At 36.5% G+C, this 27,548-nt stretch overlaps 1 protein-coding gene across 11 annotated transcripts in view; it reads right to left on the reverse strand.

Annotated features, from left to right (window-relative positions):
• The window catches only part of pcdh15b (protocadherin-related 15b), a 311,541-nt gene that overhangs the window by 17,931 nt on the left and 266,062 nt on the right, over positions 1–27,548 (reverse strand). For all 11 annotated transcript variants that reach the window (XM_069188941.1, XM_069188940.1, XM_069188944.1 and 8 more), the window contains 7 exons: positions 11,893–12,002; positions 10,672–10,812; positions 8,536–8,663; positions 5,965–6,180; positions 5,068–5,156; positions 3,596–3,772; positions 1,439–1,657 (listed from right to left, as the gene is read on the reverse strand). In XM_069188941.1, the coding sequence (XP_069045042.1) occupies positions 1,439–1,657; positions 3,596–3,772; positions 5,068–5,156; positions 5,965–6,180; positions 8,536–8,663; positions 10,672–10,812; positions 11,893–12,002 (1,080 nt within the window). The remainder of the gene's footprint in view (positions 1–1,438; positions 1,658–3,595; positions 3,773–5,067; positions 5,157–5,964; positions 6,181–8,535; positions 8,664–10,671; positions 10,813–11,892; positions 12,003–27,548) is intronic.

Below are 27,548 nucleotides of genomic sequence, written 5' to 3' on the forward strand. Positions count from 1 at the left end.
ATTTCTGCCAAAGGTGTGCCCACCAAATATTGAGTTCACAGGTCTGAATAGTTATGCAATGAACATGTTTCATTTTCTTTCTCTTCAGTTTTTGCTGACATTTACTGTAAATTATCTTGCCCTTAGAAGTCTTCAGTTTAACATTCAGGTTTTAAATCAAATATTAAGTTGAAAAAATCATTTTACAAAAGGGTCTGAATACTTTTGCAAGGCACTGTATAAATGCTCTAGAATAAGTAAAGGTTTATTCCATACTGAAAGGAAAAGAAGAAGGCTCCACAACTGAAACATTGTCTCTTTTCTTTTCCTTTCAGCATTGAAGATACTTTTATCTTTTCCTTAGCAGCTTAGGCATGCTGACACAGCTACTGTACCTATTTGAACTTCTTCAATGCAATAACATACTGCATTCCAATAATGTATAATAATACTTACTCTTTAAACCTGATAATAGGCAAGGCAGAAACAGAAAAGAGGGAAGCAAATGTTAGTAGTTATTCAGAAATCTACAGTATATATATTTTACTAGATGGCTTACAGATGTCATCATTCATATTCTGAAAATGTAGTTTTTCATTTTCATGCATTTTATGGTTTTCTTCTTTAAAACTACAATTCCATTTTATACTGGTTAGAGGAAATTCCACTACATAACAGATGGTGCTGACTGCTCAATCCACAAGGTGTAGTATTCCAACATAAATACAATTTCTTGAGAGACACCCACAGGCTTTTATTTAACATTCTAGAATTTAGCCCCATGTTTTCAAGCTTTTTCTCTTTAATACTATTAAGAACAAATAGTATATTGTAATTAAAACAATATCCTCTGAACATGGCAGTACAATAGACAGAATGTTGCAGATTAAAATCCCACTATACTGTGAGTGGATCACCAAAAATGCCCTTTGTTTCATTCCCCAGGCTCTACAGAGGTAGTTGGCTCCACCTCCAATAGTGTACATGCTCAGATTAGTACAACAATTGTGACCCATCTGCCATTTACACATTAATTCAAACAGAAGTGCTTAAATAAAGCCGGAACAGCAAAACCTAGTCATCCAGACAAATTCCTTCAGAGGATTCACGTTCCTCATTTTAAAGTCTGTTATCCTTCAAAAACAGCACTCTGTCTAACAGTCACTGGCATTTTTATGAGCATTCTCAACAAACAAACATCTCATTTTGCCATATGCTGATTTGCTATCTGTTCCTGTTTATTAAAATCAAAATGCTGTAGCGTGTTTCTCAGCTACAGCATTCACAATATTCATACTTGTTAAAGCATGGCATAAATTAATTTACTTAAGATGACCTCTTTTCTCTAAACTGCCTTTCTTACTATTTATGGAGATAGACTAGTACTTTTTTTGTGTATTTTCAAAAGTACGTAAATTCAGGTGTTTCTTCTAAAATGTATATGAATGAATATACTCACTGTCTGTAGGTGACCATGACTATTAAAATAGCAGGGATACAACACAGAATTATGATAATAGCCAAGGCTAACAAAGCCCCTTCTGTGTAACCCACTGCTTGTGCTGCCTTCTTCACACTTGCTACTATGTCAGGCGTTCGTATTTCCAGAATACGCCCTCCCTGACCAAGGTAAGGCTGGAACTCTTTGTTAATATCCAGTAGTTTTCCATCCAGAAACCTTAAAGAAAAAGACACCAGTATAAGCAAATCCTTTCTTTCCCAAATACAATATGAGTTGCAAAACTGTTGCTACACAAATAGCACACTTTACTTGCAGTTTTTTAGGTTTTTGATCAATAATGTTCACACATTTATCATCAAAAGAGTGACACTTTCAGTACATGATAGGCAAATAAATTTGCATAAGCACTCATGTTTTATAAATATTTGTTATATCTTTTAGCAGATACTCTATATCAAATAAATAAAAGTGATACTATTGCTCCTAAATACTGCCAACAAGAAAGTTTCATCTTAAGCTATTTGGTAAACATTGAGAAAATGTGATTTTGCACTTCCAGTTAAAATAATTATGTGGGTAGAAAGTATATTTGTACACTTTACATTTTTACCAGAAGGAGAGATTACCATCTGATTTAATCAAGTTGACAGGCAATAAGAGGCCATTCTTATGCCTACTTTAATATTCTCCCAATGACATATAAACAAATAACAAACTCAGTGAGTTTGAAAAGAAAACCTTCACATGCAAAAAAAAAACAGTATGGTCATCAACAGAACAGCATTTTGGATTCATAGATTTAGACATGATCGTGTTTGCTCAAGATAAATGGTTGAAGTTTTATTTTTCATTATTTAATATCAATTGAAGATACTGCTGTTCCATGCTAAACACAGTTTATTGGGTTGCTGTATTGTTTTGATGATATTTGGCAATCTGAAGAATACCGCCACTGCTTTACCGATGTGACTTTCATGTTGTCCCTTTCTGAAGAGTTCTCAAAAATAGGATTTTGAAGGTGACACAACAGTTTAGCACTCCACCCACATTTCCTGACTCTGTGAATGTACTATAAGTGTACAGTAATTACAAAATCTAAAGTGAAACATGCAAGATATAAAGTAAGCTTTTCATTTAAAACCACCAGAGAAACGTTTTCTAATAATGTATCAGAAAAGCTATTATTACAGAAGAGACCTACCAGTTCATTTTCATCAGTGTCCTTTCTTCTTGGAATGCTGTCTTTGAGATAAAACTTCCATACTATGCTCTCAAGTAAAATCTCATGAAATTGCCTTCATTATAACATACACCTCATCATAGACTACACTACGCTGGAGGCCAAGGACAGTCCTTTAATACAGGGAGATTAGCAATGTGCTCACAAAGCATTTCTTCAAACTCAAGTGGGATTTTGTGTCCTATACTGTTGCAACTGGTTTTTATTTTAGCCAGTATCTAAATATATTGACTGAATTACTTGTCCCTGGAAAAAAGTAGTCAGTCATGACGTATTTTTTCCTCCTTGGAGACGCAAGGTGAAGAGGGACAGGTGGGGGTTTCACTAGTCTTCCGAGTGCCACACCAGGGGCAGTGTGACACATCCTAGCTCTTATTCTTTTCTGAATGGCAGATCTAGAGCAGCTGCCAGGTGGTGGCACAAGGATAAACTCAGAGGGAAGAGTCAGATATATTGTAAATGGATGGAGATGAAATGTTTGCAGACAAAGCAGCGACGTGCACTGTTGTGGAAGCAGATAAGACCAAACGCAGGACCCAAAATTTGTCAAAGAAGCCCTGCCTCCTTTTTTGATTATGAAAAGGACCAGTAAACTAGAAAGGACAGAATACAACAAGGCTGTTTAACATTAATTGGTACATTGGTAAATAATATGTTTGGATTTACATAGTGGCCAACTGTTCATAAACAAAAAGAAGAAATGCACTAATTTAGAAATAAGACTACATTGATATTAAACATTAACTACACATTCTATTGAGGTTTGTTTCAATGTAAATATTTTTTGATTGCATACTTACCTCATAAATTATACTTAAGGGAAAACAGTAGCCAAAACAAAAATAAATTAACTAAAACATCTGTCAGTAGAAATCATAACTCTAAACCCCCGACAATGCTCAGAATGTGCTTACTTGAAAAGTTCTTGTCGTGAAATGGCCCTGTTTGTTAATGGGTCAATAGCATACACCATGAGGTCTGATTTGGAGTAATCCTCCTGCTCAAATCCGTCCCCGAATCTTCGTGGTCCAATGGACTCCACAACCACTTTTGCCCCTGGAATCTGATCCTGGACATATCGTTCCAAAATCCTGTGTTTTGAATTAATGTTTAGAAAGAAAAATAACTTGGGAATAACTGGGAAGGTAGCACTTATTGTACATAAATACATTCAGATCCGATAATCATTGCCACATTGCAATATTATAATTTGCAAAACAGGTGCTTTGATAATTCCAAGAAAACATTTTGAGACATACTCTAGCATTGTCAATATTTCCCAAATGAAAGATAGGTTAGTGGTAGTTTCCACAATTTTGGATACATCAGCAACTACTTTGTGGAGTATCCTTTTTTACTCTTCAATATGGGAAACATAACACACTACTGGAAAAATAAATAAAAGGTTATGTAAGAATGTTAGAATAATAAATCTTAAAATAAGAGTCCACAATGAAATAACTTCAGGCGTACTGTAAATGTCCTTGCCTATCAGCAAGCATCTACTACACTTCGAGTCTTCGTATCAGAAAAGGCGGGCACTATACACCAATTACCTGGCCTGAACTGGAATTTTTCTTTGCTATGCTGAAAAAACAATATTGAACTGAGATTGATGGTCTTACCCTTGGGAAGGGAAAACTCAGATAAACACAGCTGAGACCACAGCTCTAGCAGTTAATCTTAGAAGCCGTGTTTGGCTCAAAGTTAGAGGGAACTACTTCCCTCATGTTAACTCTGACACCGAACATCAGCATTGTCAGTAAAAAGGAGTCATTATGATGGACAGGAGCAAGCAATCTCACAGTGGCAATCTCAAATATGCCCTAAGGCCATATGACAGACAAATATGGGTCATGTGTAGAACTGATGATGGGAAAAAATAATTAGAGAAAGTTATGCAGCACATGCCTCCTTCACTGGATCACTGGAACCGATCTGAAAGCAATTTATCAATTTTACTGCCTAATTTAATGATAAAGAGCCTTGAAATATCATTTCACTCTTCTATAGTCTCTTTTATATGAGATTTTTTCATTGGAGGCTGATTAAAATATTAAAAACATAAATATGCAGAATGTTCTTTCTACATTTGTCTTTATGGTAATCAAACAGCACAAGTCACTATTTGATCTTTGAAAGGTGAGGTTAATAAAAATAAATCTGAACACAAGCAAGTGGAACATCTGTTTGGCCCGATAGAGCATGTAGATTAATGGTGTTTAAGTACGTTTAATGTACAAATGTCAAAAATCAAAGTGTTTCTTCTGCAATTATTTACTACATATCAAAAGACTGCTTGGCATTCAAATTTTGTACATGCCTTTGGCAATTTGGTATAATTAGGTTTCTATATGAATGTTTAAAGATAAAAGTGATTCATTACCCAATGAGCTGATCTTTGTTCTGTTCCACAACAGTAGGAGGAACATTTGAAACCACAACTTGCATATCCAGTTGATTGACCACAGATATCTAGAAATAAAGGAGAAAAACTCAATTGATTCTACTCTGCATGACATCCCCCTGGTACCAAACAACACAACAGTCATTGTCTTATCTGAAAACCATGTGCTTATTTAATGTATTCCAAATTCAATAGTACAATAAATATGGAAATCCTATTCTACACGGCTGCCTGGTCCCATATACAGCATCCATGAAATTAAATGTTCATCGGAAATTAACAAACTGCAAACTGTTGTGTGGTTTCACACAGTCACACCGAAAAACTGATTATGTTAACACAATGAGGCTCAGCCCAGGTATTTATGCTCATTTCCCACAATTGAATTAGCAGAGCAAATAGTATGTACATTGTATATCATATGAAGTATAAATACATTATAGGAAGCAACTGGATTTATGCACACATATATTTACTGATAATAAATTACATTAGGGGGTTCCGTAGTACATGTTATGATGGAATATGATACAACCAGAAAATAGTAGGAGAGGGAATTAATTCACTCTCCATGATCCCTGTCCTTTCTTTTCATGCTTTAGCCTGAATTGAAGGGTGCTAAATGTTGTCTTGTTTCTGTGATAAGAGTTAAATGGCTTGAGACCTGAGCTGGCTTGGAAGCTAAGCTGAAACATTTGAAAATGAAACAGCAGGTAATATTAAAACAGCTGTGCCTATTGGCAGCAAACACGGCATCATCTTGTGTTGTAAATGGCAGCTGAGTTCTACAGTATGTTTGCTCTCAACACAGCCAAAAAAATATAAATATTTTTAGTTAACAGAAAGCTCAAAGATTTTTCTGAGAGGGATACTTACAACTACTTGTGCACTGCTGCTTAAACCTGCTCCATAGTTGTCTGTGGCAATGACTTCAAATTTAAAATAGGACCTCCGCATGTTTCTATACATGATTGCTGTTTTAATGACGCCTGTGTATGCCTCAATCACAAAGCCATCCTTGCCATCATTTGATGGCGGTATAATCAATCTGTACTGCATTGCGCTGTAATTCCCAGTGTCCTTGTCCGTGGCCTGTGAAACAGAAAAAAACAAGTTGAAAATGTTTTTTAAAGAAAGAAAAACTATTTACCAGTACAGCTGAAACCCATTTTTCTTACATTTACATTTTTGCAACTTTTTCAGCAGAGGGAGACTTTGAGCTACTAAAGCTTAGTGGAAAGTCTGATACTTCCTCTATTTCTTAGCCAACTTGAACATCCAAAGCTCTACTCCGCAGTGACATTGATTTATAACACTTTTTAGGCCTGAAACAGTGCACGCTAAAAGGCAAAAAGATAGCAGCGTGCACCGCACAACCTCTGTCACAAACACAAAGGAGGTATTTTTTTTGTGACGATGTTACTAATGCATGCTAGGCTTCATACTTTACAATTCAAATGAGAAAAGGCACCCCAGCCTAATTTTAATATACTGTAGACACTTGCAAGTGCTCAAAGTTAGATTATTCACATAAATTCATTTTAGTTTAAACCAATGGATAATAATTATGTTCAGAGGAAAACTGTTTGGATCTGAGAAAACTAGGAAAACCAGTTATACAAATCCAAAGCTGTCATCAGATGTCAACTTGTGAATATAATACATGGTTTTGCATTACATTACACATCAGATAAAATAATAAAAATAAGACACAACAAAATACTGTGCAGTTAGCATGTTTAACTACAGTAAATTTTATTGGCTAGGTAAACAATATTTCTGGATAAAACAAAAATGACTTCATTGCTTTGGACATTGAATACCAGGTAAGGAAATATCTGCATGATAACAGAACTTTACAGTAAATATTCATAAAGAGTGCGGACTTAATAAAGAGTGAGCACCAACATAACGGGAATACTGGGTTTTCAAAAATATAAGATAGCACATAACAGAAGGAAACTAACTCATTCAGGGCTTTTCTAGGTTTTAGCAATTATACAGAAGGAAAATGGATGGTCTCATGAATTGGATTAAGTTAATTTCTAATAATACATATCCTGAGTATTCTTATATAGTTAGGAAGACTGATTTTTTACCCCCTTTTCTTGAAGAAAAACAATGTGCAAATAAAAATAAATTCTTCAAAAGAAAAATCAATTTATGGCACAGGTGACAAGCATGTATCCCACCATTGATATACATTCAGTACTGTCTACTGTATAATGTCATCAATAAATCATAATAAATCAATGTTTCTGCAGTATTCAAAGCCATAGTATTACACTTTGTCTTCCCTTTTTGATACAGTACTATACTGTTTCAATTGAATCTTTTTCTGAAACTACTTTGAAGAAGGATTTAAAGTAGATTAGCTTAATCTGGGAGCTGCTGAGCTGCTTTTTGTGAATCCATATAAAGATCTGTAATGTATTTTCATTAATTCGGCAAGTATTAGACATTGAAAATACGTGATAAACTGCGCTAAACACTTACTGTGAACAAAATTCAAAAGCTTATAAGTTAACAATAGGAAAGAGTGAAATCCAGCTGTTATACACCACCCCTTGAGCATCTGCACGCCTTGACAAATAAGACAAAATGCTGCTAGTCAGAAAATAATTGTATATCTTTTGAATAGTGTTGTAAGAAGAGGGAAATTGTTTATTAGGAAATTGTGTGCATTTCCATTTTTGTTTAACTTCCAGTGTCTGCTGCTGTGTGGCAGAGCTGATATAACACTTTCTCTACAGGCATCTCAATTCAAAGCTCCATGTTAACCAATTCAACATTCATTTTTAACAAGTCATCTTAAACTTTAAAGATTAAAGCTGTTGCCCAGGATCATGACTATCACCAGGTAACATTTATAATAGCTACAGTAACTATTTGCTAGGAAAAAATGCCAAGAACTACTTCATTATTGATACCTCTGGGACCACAGCCTTCATAATAATTGACATCTACAGTACGTTTAACGTTTAAGTGACTATTAGCGTTTTCAGACAGTGCTGAAACATGGAAATTCTTAAATGAAGTTTGGGAGGGACAACGACAACCAAGGCTTTTGCCCAAGCTGTTCTAAATCATAATTATTCCCAATGTCATTTCTTGAAGCTATTTAAACAAATCATATGTAAATATCTTCTTTTTTGCCTTTTGTCCCAGGCATCCCTCCTCCATCCCTCCTCCACCTTCGTATTTGCAGCTGCCCCTTGGGTAATCTTCATTTTGCATCGGAGTTCCCAGCCTGCCAGAGTCAAATCTCACCATACCTTAATATGCAACAAACATTTTCAAATGCAGCAGATTCATGGGTGTCGTTATTCCTCATTAAATACTCATCAATCAAGCAATTATATCTATGAATCTGGAGAAAGACTATATGGGATGGCTTGTTTTGTCCTGTTATTAATGAAAGACAAGACCAATTATCCTCTTACTTACTTGGACTTTCAATACAGAGGTAAATGTCCTTGCATCTTCTGCCACTCCGCCAAGGTAGAGTTTCTTCGTAAAAACTGGAGGGTGATCATTTTCATCTTGGACCTCAATAAACACTTTTGCCGTGTTGCCTGGTAAAACAGTGATATAACACTGATGATAAAAATGTGTGTATACATATTTAAAATATAACATAAATTATGTTTTCGTTTTGACCACTTATTGACAATTTCTATAATTGTCACTTTTATTTCCGTTACCAACACTGAATTGCAATTTATGTTTCATGCATGTATTGATATGCTGATTCACATTCATACATACAGTATGCACACTTTCATGACCGCCTGTAATATAAAAGGCAGAGTCATCAGAACTAAGCCAGTGAATGCATAATGGGAACGCCAAATACACAAACCTATTTATCACATAACCAAATGCTTTGCCAAAGATACAATGTAGGGCGTTACAAAATATCTCCACACATTTTTGTTCTTCCTGCTGTCATCCTAATGGGATGTAAAATGGTGTACTTTAAATAAACTACCAGATAATGAAGTAGAAACCTTCACATTTTGATATGCAAACATTAATTAGAAACAAAATTAAGAACATGATGTGAGGAGGCTAGTTGGCTGATTGGGCTCATTTGATTGCAACTGTCTTATTGACCCAAAGATCTCTTCCAGCCATTTCTTGAAAGATCTTGAAAGGAAATCAGCTCTAACAGCATACTCAGGCAGTTTGTTTCAGACCCCCATAAAGATAATCTGTTCAACAAAGTGTACTTTAATCAGTGCAGGGACACTCTGGCCCAGCATGGCGCTGCAATAATAGAGTGGTTCTTTAACAAAAAGTTTTCATGCAGCCACCTCCTGTGGAACAAATTAAGTGTCCATCAACATTGAAGAATAAGATTCTTCCCACTGGTAATAGCAGTCATATGTTCTAAAACATGGTTTGATTTGATCAGGTTATATACTGTAGTATAGATTACTTTTTTTACAAAACTTTTTTTGTTGCAAACCAAAGAACAGCTTAAAGATGTTTGTTTTGGAAATATGAGCTGTAAGATTACCTAAACATGAAATATACAGTACCTGTTCTGTTATTATAAAAACAATACTCACATTGCACACTCTTGCCAGTACTGATGTGTATACATTCATCTGATTTAAATTTAAATCTTTGAACAATCAAAATACAAACAATAGGATGCATATAAAAGGCTGAAAGAACTGAACATTTATATTTTAGAACAGAGAAGCCTTTAAGAGCATCTAATAAAAGTATTTAAATTCCTCAAAGGCAAAGTCAACTCAATTGACTTCTTCAGAATCAACAATGAAACACGAACCAGAAGACACAAGCAGAAACTACAGTATGTGGAAGCACATTTAAAACTGAGAACAGGAGGCACATGTTTACACAAAGGACTGTGGTAGTAGGGAGCAAGCTACCCAGCTATATTGGTGAAGACAACAGCCTGACTTCTTTCATTAAGATCCTTGGATCAATTAGTTAGTAAATACCAAACTGACTAGATGGGCTGAATGACCTCCTCTTGTAACCTTTCTTATGTTCATATATTCATATAAAAGTCATAAACCAAACTGCTTTAATTGCAGGGTAGAAAGGCAGTAAGGCAACTGTAGTTAATCCTATGCTTTTATTTATAGAATAATGATTGGTTAAAATGTGCATTAAGAAGACATATTTAAAAATAACTTTCAAGTTGTGTTAAATTGATTGTAACCATTACTTCTGCTCAATTAAGAACAAATAAACTGAATTTGGCTAATAAGGCCATGACAGTCTTAATCTGCTAAATCATGCCTGTTAGTGCCTGATGTTTTAAATCTATTAATATTTAAAAACAGCATGAGCCTTCTAATTAATTTCTCCATAATAAGAAAATAAATTCAATGAATGAGCATTTTTGCGTTTTTCAAAAAACAGGAGAGGGAAAATAATGTATTGGTATAAGTTCCATATCCGTTAGATGAACAAGACATGAAAAACAGAGATCACATTTTTGAAGTGCTGTGCTCTTCATTTGCTCATCGTTTGGCTTTAACAATATTCTATACAACCAATATATTGCAGAATGCTATTGAACACTTGTGACTGAAAGCTTACTTTTTGAGGGAACACGCAGATTGGACCTCACTACTTGCATAGAGTCAGCCTGCACACGTAGGATGTAGCTGGTGTTGGTTTCGTAGTCTAAAAGCTTCCTGGTGGAGATGACTCCTGTGCTGTTATTAATGGTAAATTCACCTGAGAAAAACACATGGCATTATAACAAATACAAGTAGTTCAGGTGGGGAGCTGCATCAGCATGCGTAGTCTGCAAAGGAACAAGTAATAGGTTTATTCCAAGTTGAAAAGCGAAGAGAGAAAACACAACGTTTCGGCTGTAAAGCCTTCTTCATGTGTGAGCCATCATTTCAGCATGGAATAAACCTATTACTTGTTCCTTTGTATAACAAATACAATACTCTTTAAAGATGTGCCTGCTTGGAGAAAATGACAATTGTTATTCTTCAATTTGCAGAAAACATACTTTATGCAGTTTTGTGTGAACACAAATAGTGGCAGGCTTTGAAAATGCACAGAAACTGAAATAATGCATTTCCATGCTTTGTATTCGTAGAAGTGTACTTTAATATATGCATCACTGTGATGTTCTGAGGTACACTAGTTTTAAGCCAAAATTCCTTCATATTTCCACTTCTGTGAGCACTGAGTGAGTTTATACAGTATGTGGGTGGTTTAGGATCACATGGTGGCTTAGTTTGCAGACAACAAATGCACAACACTAATTGTGAATGTTTTTCATAACAACAATAAACTTTGAATGCACATTTAATTCTTCATGTTTTCCAAGCCAGGATTAATTCAGGAACATTTTCATTCATATTGTGATCCTATTTTTATACACATGTGATCCAACCTTCTTTTAGAACATATTTGTTTTGAGCAAAGCAGCAATCTCATTTTCGCATCTTGATTAGATACCTTGAGAGACACTTTGTGTGCAGTGTGTGTGACCATTGCATTAAATTAGATTATATCGCCTTGTTATCTATTAATGCTTTAACATAATCATTGAAGCAAGCTCCCTCTAGTGTGAAGAGACGCAGGGCAAAAAAAGCTCTGGAAATTATGTAAAAAGTACTTTTGAAAATGCCACAGCTTCTTAATAGAATTTGAGAAGAAAGACGTTAATTTATATCAGTCTTTTTGAGTAATTAACAAATCGGTTTGGTGTTCAGCAAGATTAAATTACAAATGAGTCCTCACTGTAATGTATAATTGTAACATAGCCTATTGATTAAGCATGTTTTATTCACTTACCGCCTTCATTCCCTGCGACGATGGAGTAGACAATGGTTTGGTTTATAGCAGCTGCCAGTATCACACCAACCACTGTTCCAATGGGAGCGTTTTCACTCACAGGAGGTGGCCTGTGTACATGTTTAAAAAAAGACAAAAATTCCATTAATAGAACATTTGTATGCAAAGATATGTACTCTGGCATTCTGACAAGAGCTGTTGCTATGCAGACTCTCAAGAACACACTTAAGAGACAAGGACCTTTGATGCCCTTTAGGAAGACTTAGTTCTATGCTGTTATACTGCACAATAATCCTGCTTATGTTCATTTCTCAATAGGTGAGGGAAATTCGATTTAATAAGCAGCATTATATATACTAAAGCACTGTAAGTAAAACCAAAAGCAACAACATGAAGGCAGACAAAAGGGTTTTCATTATCTTTGAGTAAGGCTCCATCGATACTGTACATTGATTTTCAGATTTAACAGTATAATGTGCAGCTTGGATTGTAATACTGCATACATAACAAACACTTTAGGTACTCTAGATGTAAAGGTATTTTTACAAACATCTGAGTACAGCAAAATTTGAAATGTTTTACTCCCCTTAAGTGATCTTGTTGACAGCAGTCATGGTATTTCTGATCATATTTAAAGACCGTTTATAGCATCTTCCAGGTCTTCAACTGCCTTGAAGAAATAGATTTCTGATGCAAAATATGGTAAATGTATAATAATACTCCAGTAAAAGTACAGGATTGCAAGTGTTTTATGGTAATAAAGTGAAGTGTAAACATAAGACTCTAGAAAAAACTATGAATGGAACCCCACAGAGAAATATTGAAATATGTCCTCATAGTTTCTACTGAGGCACAGTTGGTGCCTTTTCCAACAAGAAAGCAAAAAAGCAAGTGCCTTTTTACATTCTACTGGTAAATCAAACCACATGAAACTGCACAGCGCAAAAGGAGATGTCCTCCTTCCTGCACATTTCTTTCCAGTAATCAGATTATTTTTTCTGGCCTGTGATGAGTGACAGATCATTTTATTAGTGCTAGGATACCAGTGTGACCACTTGGAGTAGAAATGCATCGGTGGTACCAGTGTCAGTGTCAATGTACCTGATTGATACAAAGGGAGACCTTTAAACTGAGCCCCAGAATGGGAAAAAGAAACAGATTTTGAAAGGAAATGAGGAAAATGAGACACAGGAATGTTGTTTCATTTTGTAGTTGTCTTGTAGTTAGTAAACAGATGAAAGTCTGTGCTGTATTTTACTCTTTAAATTTAAATTGCACAGTACATGACGGTACATTATTTTTATACACCATATAACACCTTTATACACCTTTAAACACATCACATGTAATTACAGCTTTAATTTACTGTCTACATCAAGACCCTTAAAAATGGTGCCTAAAGATTATACCTGGAATATTGTCAGATTTAGCTGCGTAAAGAAAAAAAATACAGATTTTTATTTTACACATTCTTCAATATTGACTTTTTTTACCTGATGAAATAAAGTGTAATATGAAGTCTTGTTTTACAGTTGATATCAGTCTACACAGAATTTTTTTAAAGGTTAACAATCTTTGGTTTTAATGAAATAAAATTGATTGATAGACTTAATACTGGTATCTGTATTTGCCTGGAGATTCCAATATCCACACATATCAATAGTCACACGGAACAGAGAGGTTACTGACACTGACACTGACAATGAAGCAATGGCTGAACTGTATAGAAAAATACATACCGGAATCCTGTTACTGTATTATTAAGACACACTAGCCCTAGATGAGTTTATATTAACAGTTAAAGGAAACTAGAGATAGTAACTGTAACCATGAAAATCACTGAACCCTATCTGCAAGGAAAAAAAACATATATGTATATGTATGTATAACAACTTGCTAAGATAGTGATAAAAAACAATGAATCAGAAACAGAACCAGGTTCTGACCAGGTTGATAACGCAGACTTGATAATTTTATAAAGCTGACAACAATCTGTGGAAGACAATAAACTATTTTGTTTTCTACTTGCTTCCTACAAGTTTGAAAGCTCCTGGCCTTTTTTGAAGCGATGAAGAACACTGTCTTAACAATATCGAGCTCAATAAGTACTATGAGAAAAAAAGCCACACCTCTAAATGGATGATATCTTGTGAGAAGTAGAGCAATTGTCAGCCTGTTGGCTTTTTTATTACTCCAGGTGTTCTGTCTTTTTGACCTTGAAAACTCTGTATGTTTTAGAATATTTATAACAATGTTTTAATCATATACCTGTAGATGTAATGAATGGCAAGATGTGAGTCTCCTCTTCAGGGTTCACACTTTATTAATATACATCTGCCATGTCAAATGATGGAATTCATGAGACTCCTTTGGCACTACAGTTCCTTTTCTCATATCAAGATTTTCTCAAATCAAGATTAATCTAAGTCGCCTTAATTTTTTTAAGAATAAAAATAAAAATAAATGCTTTCCCAGCATGAAGCAGTGAAAAATACCAAGAAGACCAAGACTGTACTCAGCAACTCTAAATTTACTTATTCTTCTTCCTCCATCACCACTAATCCTGACAAGGCATAAGAACCTAGTGCCGAACAGATGTTTAACAGATGTGCTGAAGGGCAAGGGCTTGGCTGGCTAATTGTACACCTGCAATAACATTAGCTGGTGTGCAAGCAATGACTACTGTATATTGATCATGTGCTCCGCATGCCATTAAAAATGTATAAAAGATGTAGTTTAACCTTGAGTTGGAAACTATTATGCTATGTTAGCTGCAATGGTATCAAATCTGCTAAAGCCAGTATCAAGTGAGAAAATAAATGAAATACCCAGATTAATTTACAGTGTAGGATCCCATAGCCCTTCACAGCATCATCAGGATTTTTTATAGCAATTGTTTACAAAAATATTATTGTATGTAAACACCTAAAACAATAACAATGAATACTTGTTATAACAGTTATGAATGTAATCACTGGAAAAACCGTGACTTATGATAAGGTATAAAATAATGAGGAATAATGCTCAGGATATATTCACCAGATGTCATGCTTTAGGAACAGCCCTGTTCATCTGGCCAAGCATCCCTAATGTCCCGAGGGGTGTAAATTATTATTAAGTATTTCATATTATTTATTTATTATATATTTGTTTGCATGTTTCTGAAATATGTCAATTCATTCTGAATGACAGAACAGAGAAGAACAAAGAAAACATCACCACAACCTTCAGAGTGCACAAAATTGGGTCACGTATACCTTTAGTCTTTAGAATCATTGTAAATAAGCAGTTTCTAGACAAATATCCCTTTTGAATAGAAAACAACAAAGGTGCTGCAAAAAACCCTCATGAACTACAATAAGTGTAATTAGCACAATAATGCTGCTTTCGTTCTTGCAACATACTACAGTAGATAATGAACACCTGAAACCTGTTCTTTTTTCCTTTTGATTTATAGGGATAACAGAGTCAATAGGAAATCTGCTAAAAAAGGCAAAGTGGTGGGTACTATTGGTTCCTCACTTTTAGCCCACACATCACAAGGCATTAAATAAAATTTTAATTACATGTAATTAGATCATTAGAAACCAGGTATAAATAGAGTGCCAATTACACATGAGGGATCTGTATTTGTGAATAAATTAGGTTTTTACAGTAACATCATGCAGAATAAAGTGGCAGTGATTGAAATAAAAGAGTCAAACACCTACAGTATCTGCATGCTTACTTTTAATGCCTCACACTGAATGGCAGCTAAACATTGATTCACATGCATTTGAGACGACACGTATTGAGAAGATGTACTCATTTTCCTTCACAAAAAGAGCAGAAAATCGGAAGGGCAGAAGAAATTGGCAGTTGACTGCAGAGGCAGTGGCAGAGGACTGAGACAATACTAGCAATCTAAGGCTGAGATAAGCTGTACTTCATATTTTTAAAAGGACGAGCATATCGTTCTCTTGAGCAATCACATATAGAGTACTCATTTTTGTAAAAACATTAAAAAATATTTTTAGCACAGTTAAAAAAACATGGTTTTCTAAATTGTTGTACAATAAACTCTACAAGGGCACCAATCCAGTGTAGGAACTCATGGTCTGTGGAAGGAAAGCTACATCATACTGTATGTCTGTGGAACAAGATCAAGCTGCAATGCAAGTTGAGCTCTTCCACTGTCAGCTGATGGTGCATTCTTTAGTGTGAGACTTTTAAACATTTCCTAAAATGTCACCATTGTCTCTATTATCTTTACAGAGGTGATGTCAACAGTATTACCACTTATTAAACTGCTTTGTTCTGATTTCCGAACTAAGCAATGCTGGGTCTGTGCAGACCTGAAATGGGAGACCTCCGGAGAAAACCAGAATGCTACTTTAAGTGATATTGGTGAACCAGTAGGTACACCACAGTTTCCAAGTCCATGGGCCATTATGGTGATCGGAGACAATGATAAACAATAGTATAATCTAAACAATTTTGCAAAATGTTTAATTGGTACTTTGATCTGAACCCATTTTTCTTACTTCATATGCACTTCAGCTCAGGCTGGTGGCACAGAATGATTGCTATGCATCACCCAGGTCTGTGTTGCACCTCAGTTTAGGACGAAGTGGGTCCAGTCCTACACGTAATATCCTTTAGGATTCCGAGATGAAAAATACTATATAAATGCAAGGAATTAGGTATAGTACACCTGTTTTTATTGAAATGCCACAATGCTTCTATGACTATGCTCTGTTACTTACATGGTTAGTGGTCACTTGCATATGAATAAAAGTATTTCCCTGAACCTTTAAAACCATAATTTTTCAATTTATTTCATTTGGGTTTTGCAAATTTATGCAGTAGTAACAATGCAAGCATCAAATCATTGCTTTCAGTTTAGAACTAAGGAAAAATACAACTGACCTCCTGTTTCTGACTTTTAATGAAGCACAAACTAATGCTATTTGACAACATAGGTTTAGGTGTTTTTTTAGTATGTTATGTATTCTGGACTTGATATAGCCTTTAACCTACATCGTAGGACAAGTTTTCACATTTCATTAATGTACTTCTACTGAAAAGAGACATGCTGAATAATAATGCATATTAAGTAGCAAGGGCATGCCTTCTTTCAGCTGTTTTTATAAAGTCTAAAGAACCTGTCATCTGTGTATCATTAATAAGTGTTGCCTTCAGAAATATGGAAACAAATATAGTATTTGCAAGAATGCTTACAAATACAGGACATACAGGTAGTGGAAACCCTTGGGTAGACAAAGTATATTGAAAGTATATGGGTGTGGTTCATGTGTTAAATAAGCAATAGAATCCCAGCATGCTAAGGGTCATGTACTGTATAAAATGCTGCTCAGGTCTGGTTGCCTATAATTATGCCTAGCATGGCTGCAAAAGGAGACCTCAATGACTTGACAGTGAAAGAGAAATGATTGTTGAGGTGCCTTTTGACAAGAACACCAGTGACCAAGTGCCTAAAGTGATGTCATCTGAAAATCTGAAAGACATCATCGGCAAAGGGCCAAAGTTGGGAGAAGCACATGGTCCCAGACTGTGCATTATCTGTGCATTAATTCAAAGTGCAGGGTTAAAGAGGCAAACCACTGAAGATCAATTAACTGGAACCTGGGGCATGAGCAGCCAAAGTCATCAAAAATGGTCTGCCAAGAACTCCACAGAGTGGGATGCCACACTAAATTAAGGGTGCACAAAAAGGTTATCACATGTGGCAATGTACTTCTTTGAGTCCATTGGTGCAAAGAGAGTAGGCAATGGACTACTGAGCAGTGGAGAAATGTGGTCTGAATAATCGTTCTTTACTGTGTTCTCAGACAGACAAACGATTACTCTTTGTGTACAAATCTAAAGAACTTTAATGACCTGAGAGATCGGTTCTGTCACGATTATAGTCCCCCCTCCTTAAGGGTGCTCCAGCCCTTTTACTTTAGACTTTATTCTGTGCACCTGATCCCTTTTCCCGGCCCACCTTAAAAGCCAGGCGCTGACGCTCATCCTGGCTCTGCACTGTGTGAGTCCGGGACCTGGAAGCGCCTGGTCCTGTTAAGGTTTTAATCTCTGTTCCTGTTCCCTGTCCGCCGGTTCCGACCCGGTTCATGGTTTTTAATTCTTTGTTTGGATGGATCACCTGGCAATGGACTTATTCTTGTGTTTTGGATTCCCTCTATGGATTGTTTTTGGATTGTTTGCCTCGGCCACACCTCCCCCGTGCACCAGCGCACTTTGGACACGCCCCCCTGTTTTCAACCCCGTATTCCTGCATGACGTTTTCCCAGTGTTTCCCCACTTCTTCGGATTGTGTCGTCCGCATAGGGTCCGGAAAGAACTGATCGTTACAGGTTCCAACAATGAAGGGTTCTTGTGGTTCTGTTATGTTGTGAAGCACATTTTCCTGGCATGGTTTGGGTGCACTCACTTAGAAGGCAAGGCAAGTGCTAATTGCTACTTAGTGGTACTAAGTGATTGTTTCCTTTCCTTTGAGAGGGGAGTCTTCCAGGATGGCAAAGCACAGAGCATGCACCCATTGCATTGATCAGCTTGACAGTTATGTTATCCATATGTCATGCCCTTTTCAGTGTCCACATCCATACCTAACCAAGTATTTAAGGGATATTCCAGAATGACACCTGAGACAGCATTTTTTACCTCCATCAACAAGGCATAAGTTGATTGGTTTTCTCGTTAAAGAATAATAACAAACTTAATTTTGTAAAGTGCACTTTAAAGTTTCTTCTCAAAGTGCTCAAAGTAAAAACCAAAAAGTTAAAACAAACGAAAACAGTAACAATTGTAGAAGATAAAATTAGCACAAAGAAACACAAATCATTAGAAATCTAGTCGAAGATGCAAGGAGCAAACACAGACACCGATTAAATTACATAAAAGCCTTTCTGTAGAAGAAGGTTTTGAGGCTGGATTTGAATACACTGACTCTGTGATAATAGGGAGTAGGAAGATAACACTGTAAGTAACATTGCTACTGTACATCCCTCCTGCTGGGTGCCAACAGGTTGTACTATTGTGGTCCAATGTCTTGTAAAGTGACTTTACATTGGTATTTCCATTTTTTGCCCACTACCTGCATATATAAGATATATAAATAATGGTAACCACATAGCTAACTTGCTAGCATTAGCATCATACTAGTAATGCCAATATTATACTATGCCAATATTTGCCAATGCCAATACTATGCCAATATTATTGTCATGTATCACATGTATTAAATGTATTACTTGTTCCTAATCATGCTAGTAATATGACAATATGAGTTCCATGCTTGTCACTTCCAGCCTTACCCATCTGGGCATCATGGGCTGTCTTGGCAAACTTTTTTATCATAAAATAACCTGTGGAAAACTACCTATTAAATAAATATCACATAATAGAACATCTTAAGAGCTTTATGATTTCCTTTTGTATGCTTACAGAAGAGAGATGCTTTCAGACCTTTTATGCTGCCCGGGTGATTGTCATTTGAACCACTTACACTCAGCAAGAAAATTATATTTGCTTAAAATTTTCTCAAGTGACGGAATCTGAGACAAATACAAATGCATTTGCTTATAGAATAGGGGATGCTTTGTTTCATAGAACAGAATTATTTGAATAGGTAGCAGAAAATGCAAAAGTAACAAATAATACACATACTGTGGTTGGAAACCTAAAACCACATACTGGTCACTCAGATGTGCTTAATTTCAAAGCAAATCTGCTCTGTTACACAGATGCATACTAGACTAAATATGCAATCTAACTGTTACTTGGAGGGTGATTCTATAACAAAACCCATCACTTTAGACATACAACCGTAAATTGAATTTGAGTGAAAATTACATTAAGAAACTGCTTTGATGACAGAACCCCTTGATAAGAACCTAAACATCACAAAATTATTTCACTACCCCCCATGCAGATTGCATTCTGCATTGGTATGACTGCCTCACTCAAGGTCTTTAGCAACAGCTTGGGTTATAAACTGAAGACGGTACAGAATCAAGTGCTTCATTTGACACTAAGTATCAACATTTATCAGACTCCTCTAAAAGACCGGACTTGTGCAATTCAGAAATTCTCACATACATCAACTGTTTCTGTAACATATTTTTTTCTAACATAAACTCATTTTATATTCATTCATGTGCTTCCTAGGAGAACTGCATCGTTGAGGTAGCAAATATTTTGTTATGCAAGGGCATGCTGAAATACGCTGGAACTGAAATCCAAAGTGCTTAATTCAGAACAGTAATCCCTTTGACATTTCACAATAAGACCCATATGCCAAGAGGGGTGAGCTTTATTTGTAAAGATAACACACAGAGCACCCATTTCTTCCTTTTTTGACTAAATTCTAATATCCTCTCCAAAGTAGTGGAGGGTTAAGGATAAGTCACTAATGAGGTCCACAGAGTAATACCAGCCTCACAGTTAGCTCTGTTTAACTTTTTTCTTTGGTCAGTTTACGCTTTAGAATTCAAACGCATCAATCTGCATCACAAGTTATGAAATTTCACATTAACCATAACAAATTGATCTCTACACTGCTCTGTTAATCAATGAACAAGCTAAGTTAAGTTCAGCAAGCAGTGTTTTCAGACTAAAAAGATTAAACCAGGATATCCAAGGTGAGAAGTGAAGCTGTCAAAGACTTAAGAATAGTGCTTGTTATGCTCTGACGTTTATATATTTTAACAAGAATCTAGAACATATTACATTGTCATTACTCGAGGGAATTATAACTCATTTCCATATTCCACTGGTTCCGCTGTGTCAGTTTAAACAGAGCTGTAAGAAGGTTTCTGGAGTATGGGTCCCTGACGTATGGAGTACAAAAGATACAGCTAAATAGGGAAACTGCAAATTTCCCCCATGTTCTAAAAAACAGGCTTTCTAGGTAACTGAAATCAAATTATTAGTTTAGAGGGCTGACTTTTTTACACAAACTGATTTATATTTGCACTTATTTATTCAGCTAGGTATTACTGAAACAGTTTCGGAGACATACTGTATTTTGCCTAAGGCTACTATACATCAGAAGAGTCTCACATGGGATTTGATCCCACAACCTTCCAGACACTTAAATACTGCTCCACACTGCTGCCCCTGCCAGAACTGTTTCATGGGAGGTTGAAGCCTAGGGGGAACCCTCTCTCCTCAAAAAAGCAAATCCTTTGATGAAATGTGCATTATCATAATAAGGTGGGGTAGTGGTCATTCACTGAGCTGTGATGTGGTGGGTCCTCTTTTCCCTAGGCACTTGCAAACACAGACAAACTGACTGGCCACCTTCCCCTTTCGCAATATTAACAAACTTTATGTCATTCAAAACTGTACTATGACTGAAAACGTGTGTCACATTTTTCAGGTGTAAAAATAATACCAATGAAAAGATAGTACTTTCTTATGAAAGCCAAGAGAAAAAAATATATTGATGAATGAAAAAAATGTTTTGATTTAAGTGGAATGAAAACCATAAGAAACAAAATAACCAGATTATTAAAAAATAACACTGTTTAGAGGGATGTCTGCTGACGAAATACTGTTAAGCAATAACAAGTTAAGTAAGTAGACTAAACCCGCTGAAGTTCATAGGACTAAGCTGCCACAGATGTATTTACTGCAAAAGTTCGGAATCTGCTGTAAAAGTAATTTAATAATGTAGTCCTACACATCTTGGACTGCATTATGTTTGATTTTATTTGCTGTGAGTAGAGATAAACAGAAACCAATAGGAAAGCTACCACCTTCTAAATTTTGTGATGGTCATCTGAGAGAAAATGAATAAAAAATAAAAATGCACCTTTGGAAGCTTCAAAGGGTTTATGAAAAGATTAGGGATTGACCTTTTCATGATATTTAGGATTAGTATTGTTGGCAGTACGTTTAGCCTTCATAAGGGCGAGATACTGTTTCTGTCGTTTCAAAGCAAGAGGTAAAGGTCAAACTTCATTCTCAAGAATCCAGGAAACATACACAACATCCATCCATTATCTATCAATGCCTCAACCTACAGAGTGTTGCAGTGAACCAAAACTAACCAACACACAGAGGGCTTGAGGCAGGAGACATACTTTTGAACAAACAGTTGAAGGGGAAATGCAGTCTCAATTTCTCAGACTGGTTATTAAATCTCAGTAACAAAATAAATCTACAAATTTTGAATTAAGCACAACATGTTGTCACAAACATGCCTTCAAGTTCCCACGAACTGCGATGTAATGTGGCCCTTCTTTCTCACTAGTCACTGTAAGAGTTAACAAGTACAGTAAGTAGTATGTCGGCAAAACCATCTCGAAGTTGAGAGCAATATTTCTATTGGAATAAAAGAGTTGTATTCACAAGCCTGCTTCTTTATAATTTAATAAGGCTATATCACATCACTGCAAGCTGTTTGCCTTGTTCTAAATCACAGAACATGGCACCATGCATATCTGGAAATGTTGTCCATTTTGTGATGTAAATTGGACGTTTTAGAAGTTACAGTGTACATTTGACTTTTATTGTGGTTTGAAATGCATTCATCAATGCCGATTCTTTCTATCCCCGAAATATACATATGCAGTTCATACAATTTCCCTTTAAGGTAATAAAGCTTTGAAAAACTGTTCACCCTCTTTCAATTATGTCCTGTTTTGTTGAATAACAAATAATCTATACCCATTTTTTAAAATCACAAGATTTTAATTTCAACACGCTGACCACATTTATGGGTGAAAAAAGTCAAATGTCAGTAAAACCTGACATGAATATGTTGATGGCATAATGTATGGTGTTCACAACATTATTAATCCAACAATACTGCTGTGAGCTCCAATCATATTGGGCAAGAATCCCCTTCTTGTACCACTACAGAAACACAGATACTAACAATGTAGAATGACAGCACAATCAATGTAGAATTGTTACACAAAGGCAGATGAACAAGAAAATAAAGGAAGGTCTTTATTCTGTATTAATGTAAAGCACACTTTTGGCACTGTGGTGAGATACACAGATCTGGGGTCACTTTGACAAGTCAGGATGTCTCCAACATTTGAGACCCATGACCTGATGGAGGCAGACAGCAACCGCAAAACAGAACAGTCACATTTACTTATTGGAAGTCCTAGAGCCTTGAGGCTTACTGAGTGCTCACAAGGAAATGAATAAGTCAGGGCATGTAGCAAAGAAACCCTGTGTCGATCCAAGGGATGACTGACGTTTATAGAGAACAGTCTCCATAGTGGGTGACAGACGTGTGCTGTCTCGTGGTGAAAATGATAGCTTTCAGCGGCACTGATAGTAAAAGAAGAGTTAGTAGTTGAAGTCTTGTAAAGCTCCTTGGCCAAAGCTGGTTGCAGAGAAAGAAAAGACTGTAGGTTAGCTGCAGGCAGAAGCCAAACACCAGCTAGCAGAGAGGCCACCCTCTGTTAAGATCCTGGGCCTCTCTATCCTGTACAGGGATCACACCTTTTACTAGTTTTTAATATATATATATACATTCAATTAAATGTAAAGGTTAAGTGTCCCCGAGAAATTTGATATTATTAAATAGCTAAAAACATTTTTCAAATGTCTAAACACCTTACCCTAAACCTTCTAAAAGTGCATTACAGCTCTTTTCAATCATTAAGGAAGTCAAATGCAGTTAGAAATTACTTAGGAGTCCTATTGAATTTGAGTCCTGACCTTTGTGGCTGAGCTTAAGATGAAGATGTGAAACTGCTTGCAAAATGCATTTTGTTATTCATAATTGGACATTGGAAAGCTAACAATCACCTGACAACTGCTGGTTATATCAGCTAGAAAAAAAAGAAAAGAGAAGATGAAAAGGTCTTGGCTTGTTTAAACAGCCCAAAAAAAAAAACCTCTTTGTCGGCTGAATCATGTAAGAACTGAAAAAGATTTCATTAGCTGGGAGCACGGGCATAATCCACGACAGACAAATACTGAAAGCTTTCTTTTAAGTGAAGTATAGATGGAAATTATTATCTCAAAAAGCATATTTAAATAGCAGAATAATTGGTATTTATTAATGATAAGTAAATGGGTTTCAAGTGATTCTGTATAATGTCACAACCCTGAAGTTGTTCTCCTATGACAGGCAGCCACCATTAAGTAGTCCATAGAGAACACTGAATCACTGAAGGTAGGAATAACCTCCATGAAACAGCAGTAAGAGAAAGAATTTACAGTAGTTGCCATCCTCGGAGAGAACAGATCCATAATCAAATTAGACTTACCCCTGTAGCAGCCATAACCACAACCCACAGGGCATTTCTCTATAATGAAACCTTGTAAAATAGTTTATGGCTGTTGGGCAGTCAATTTCCTATTAAAAAGTACTGGTGACCAGCAGAATTTAAGAAAGGAGAGACAAATTATATACAGTAAATTCAGAAAATACCATATGTTCATTTCTTTTACTGCATTTAGAAACATCTCTGTTGATGCAATACCCGTCGAAAATGGTTTACTTTGCATGTTTTGGCTCCATGAATCAACAGGAAAACTACTTTCTCTATGGTGGATTCCTTGCAGGAATTTTTTTATCATTGTTCTATAAGCTAGTCACTGGGTCCTTGGTCAACACCAGCATTTGAGTGCCATGGCTACCTTTCCCCTAATGCTCACTGCCCACAATTTGCAGTTTCCCAGTTACGTAAAAGTAAATTTTAGAGTAATTATGTTTTAGCTAACCTGACGCTGGATTTTTCTCTACAGTCCTGGTGCTTCGCTGCTCTGTGGAGACTCCAACCCACAGTCTCTTATCCATAACCTAGAGCTAAGCTCATTCCGGAACCAAACACCTTGCCTAAGGTAACACCCCAAGACCTAACCAACCACAACCATACAATCATAATCTGGAGACTGTACACTTCACTGTAAACCATCAGGAGATGGCATACCAACAACCAATCAGAAAACACACACCTATACCCATAAATCATAATCCATTAACAACAGGTTAAACTGAATAACAGTCTGTCATCTTTTTAACCAGGTGTTTTCTTTTTAGTACAGCCCCATCCTGGATTATTGGTAACCTTGTATTCCCTTCCAGGGAAATTCTCAGCTAAGACCAGGGCTCCTCTTCCCAGGCGACCGATCACCAAGAGTGCTTCCATATCATTGTGACCAAAGGGCTTCAGCTCATGGGGTCCCTCACAACTGCCTCTACACATATTGTCAAAATGCACCATAAGGAAACCCTTCCACATTCACCACAGGTTGACAGCAAACTCTGATAACCCCAATCCCTTCCAATGTAACTGATAATCGGACTGATAAAGTAGCCCCCTTAAAGGGCAGAGAAAAATAGTACTTCTTTCAGTTTTAAACCAATCATCAAACCAGTTATACAGTACAACCTAAACCTTTAATAACTAGATGTAATAGCAATGTACTGATCATGCTTGAAAGGAGTGTTAGGTTTAACCCAAATCTGCTCTCCTGACATTATACTTCTTAATTGCAAACAGGTTACATTCCCCCAAACCTAGTGGCAGCTGACACAGTTTCCACCTAAGAGTTACATTTCCCATATTGACCACAGGGCATAGCTGGCCTCCCTTACGGTTTGGAGTTATCCTCATGGGGAGAGATAACTTTTGTTCCTCCTCACCTGGTCTTCCCTTCTATATTAGAGCCAATCTGCTTCTGGGAGAAAGCTCTCCTGATGGTGACTAGACATCCCTCAGAAGATCCAATTATGTCTTAACCCGAGAGTCATGTCTTAACCTATCCCGCCTGCCTACAGCAGCCAAGAGAATACTACTCTCTCAAATCTGAGAGATGTTAAACTGGGCAACATTTTCTCTCTCTTGCCAAGAAGCTGATGTTAATAGCCAAGTCTATACAGATGTGTGTGTATCTCCTTCTCTGTGTGCCTCTGCCTCGACCATTTTAAACAGACCACATAATAAGCAATAGCTACAGCAGCTACAGCACCCATGTGCCAATGCAAGCACTAAATTTAAAACTGCATGCACAACAGTTGCTCTGTCACAATACCGTATGCTACAGTCATACAATACAAAATAATGTAATTACTGCACCTTTTGTCACTTATGTCAGAGGAGTGCTCCTGAGTATTAGTACGGTTAAACTTTCATAAATCTTACAATTGTCTTTATCTGGAGGGATCTGCTTGAAAAAATGGTACAATACAAGAGGACATCATCGGTTAAGTATTTAAACCACTTACTTAGACAAAAGCATGAAAAATAAACCTTTAAAGGGAACTGTGAGGGCAATATAAAACTAAATAAGTAGTGAAATACACTGAAAGGAATCGTTAAACTAAATCCATTCATCCATTTTTGAACTGCTTTATCTATTTCAGGATCATGGGGAAGCTGGAGCTTATTTTAGTATGCAATAAGGATGCAAGGCTAGATATAACTTGGATGGGATTCCAGTCCATCACAGAGCACACACAGACACAAAAACACACACAGAGGGACAATTTTCCTAGAAGCCAATTAAACTACCAGCATATGTTTGCAATGCGGGAATGAGGAAATATTATGTCCCCCATTAAATATTAAGATTTTAATATAATGGCAGGTAGTGGATCCTTTGCCTGCTATTGTTACATGTCAGTTATGTGATATACAGGAATAAGCAACTGTGGTTCTGTCACGCCCTCTGCAGCCAGAGGGCGCTCCTTCTCTGTCCTGTGTCTCATTTCCGGTTCTTTGCTGTCCTTCCTGTGTTTCTCTCTCTCTGGGGCTATATATTTCCGGGTCTTGCACTCTGTCCTCGCTCAGCATTGACGTTCGGATGTCCTGAGCCCGCCTAGCACCAGGTCGCCCCACGTCCGCTACCTGAGGGCATAGGTTTCTATACGGCATTTCCTGAACAGCTGAGCCCGGGCTAACCCCCGTCTCGCCGCTACGCATAGGGTCTTTTTACGCTCTCCTGCCATTCCACGGTTCGATCTTTCTGACACCCATGACAGGTTCATGTCAGCTAGCAAATTGTGGTACCTTTAACTCTATCTTCCCCAGTATCACTCAAATTGTGCTCTGTGAAATTTCTTTCATTAGTTTTTAAGTTTTACAGGGCTGTTCAAGATGATGCACTGCTAGATGATATATATTGCAGCTGATGTTCTCTTTAGTACTAGGCAGATTCCTGGCTCTTGATTACAGTAAGGCATTAATGACTAACAATATCGTTCACTGTTTTTGAAAATTAATCATTTATTGAACCAGGAAACTAGCATGTGGGCTAATAATTAAAATTCTACATTGAGAGAAGTCTTCCACTACAGCGCCTGCCAATGGTTCGGTTGAGTCATTCTCATTATGTTGTCTTTTGGCTTAAATGTAGATCTGCCATTTTACTTGATTAAAAACCTATGGTTGTATATACTATACTTTAGCTCAATTAAATAAATCCATTAACTGATTTACAAAAACTGAAACACATCAAAATTCTTACTTTTACTGGAAAGTACGAAAAAATATAAAATATCACTAAGGAGACCTTGGTGCTAATGCAGCTAACGTACATTCATTAGATCTGGCAACTAGCTTTTGTTTGTATAGTCTCCTTCATATGCTTCATTTCCCACTGAAGAAGCAAAAATAATTTAATGTTACTATAAACAGCATAATTTATAATGGACATAAACCTCTAATAAGCACTGCACT

This window comes from Lepisosteus oculatus, chromosome 4 (genome assembly GCF_040954835.1).
Source record: "Lepisosteus oculatus isolate fLepOcu1 chromosome 4, fLepOcu1.hap2, whole genome shotgun sequence".
Lineage (NCBI taxonomy): Eukaryota > Metazoa > Chordata > Actinopteri > Semionotiformes > Lepisosteidae > Lepisosteus > Lepisosteus oculatus.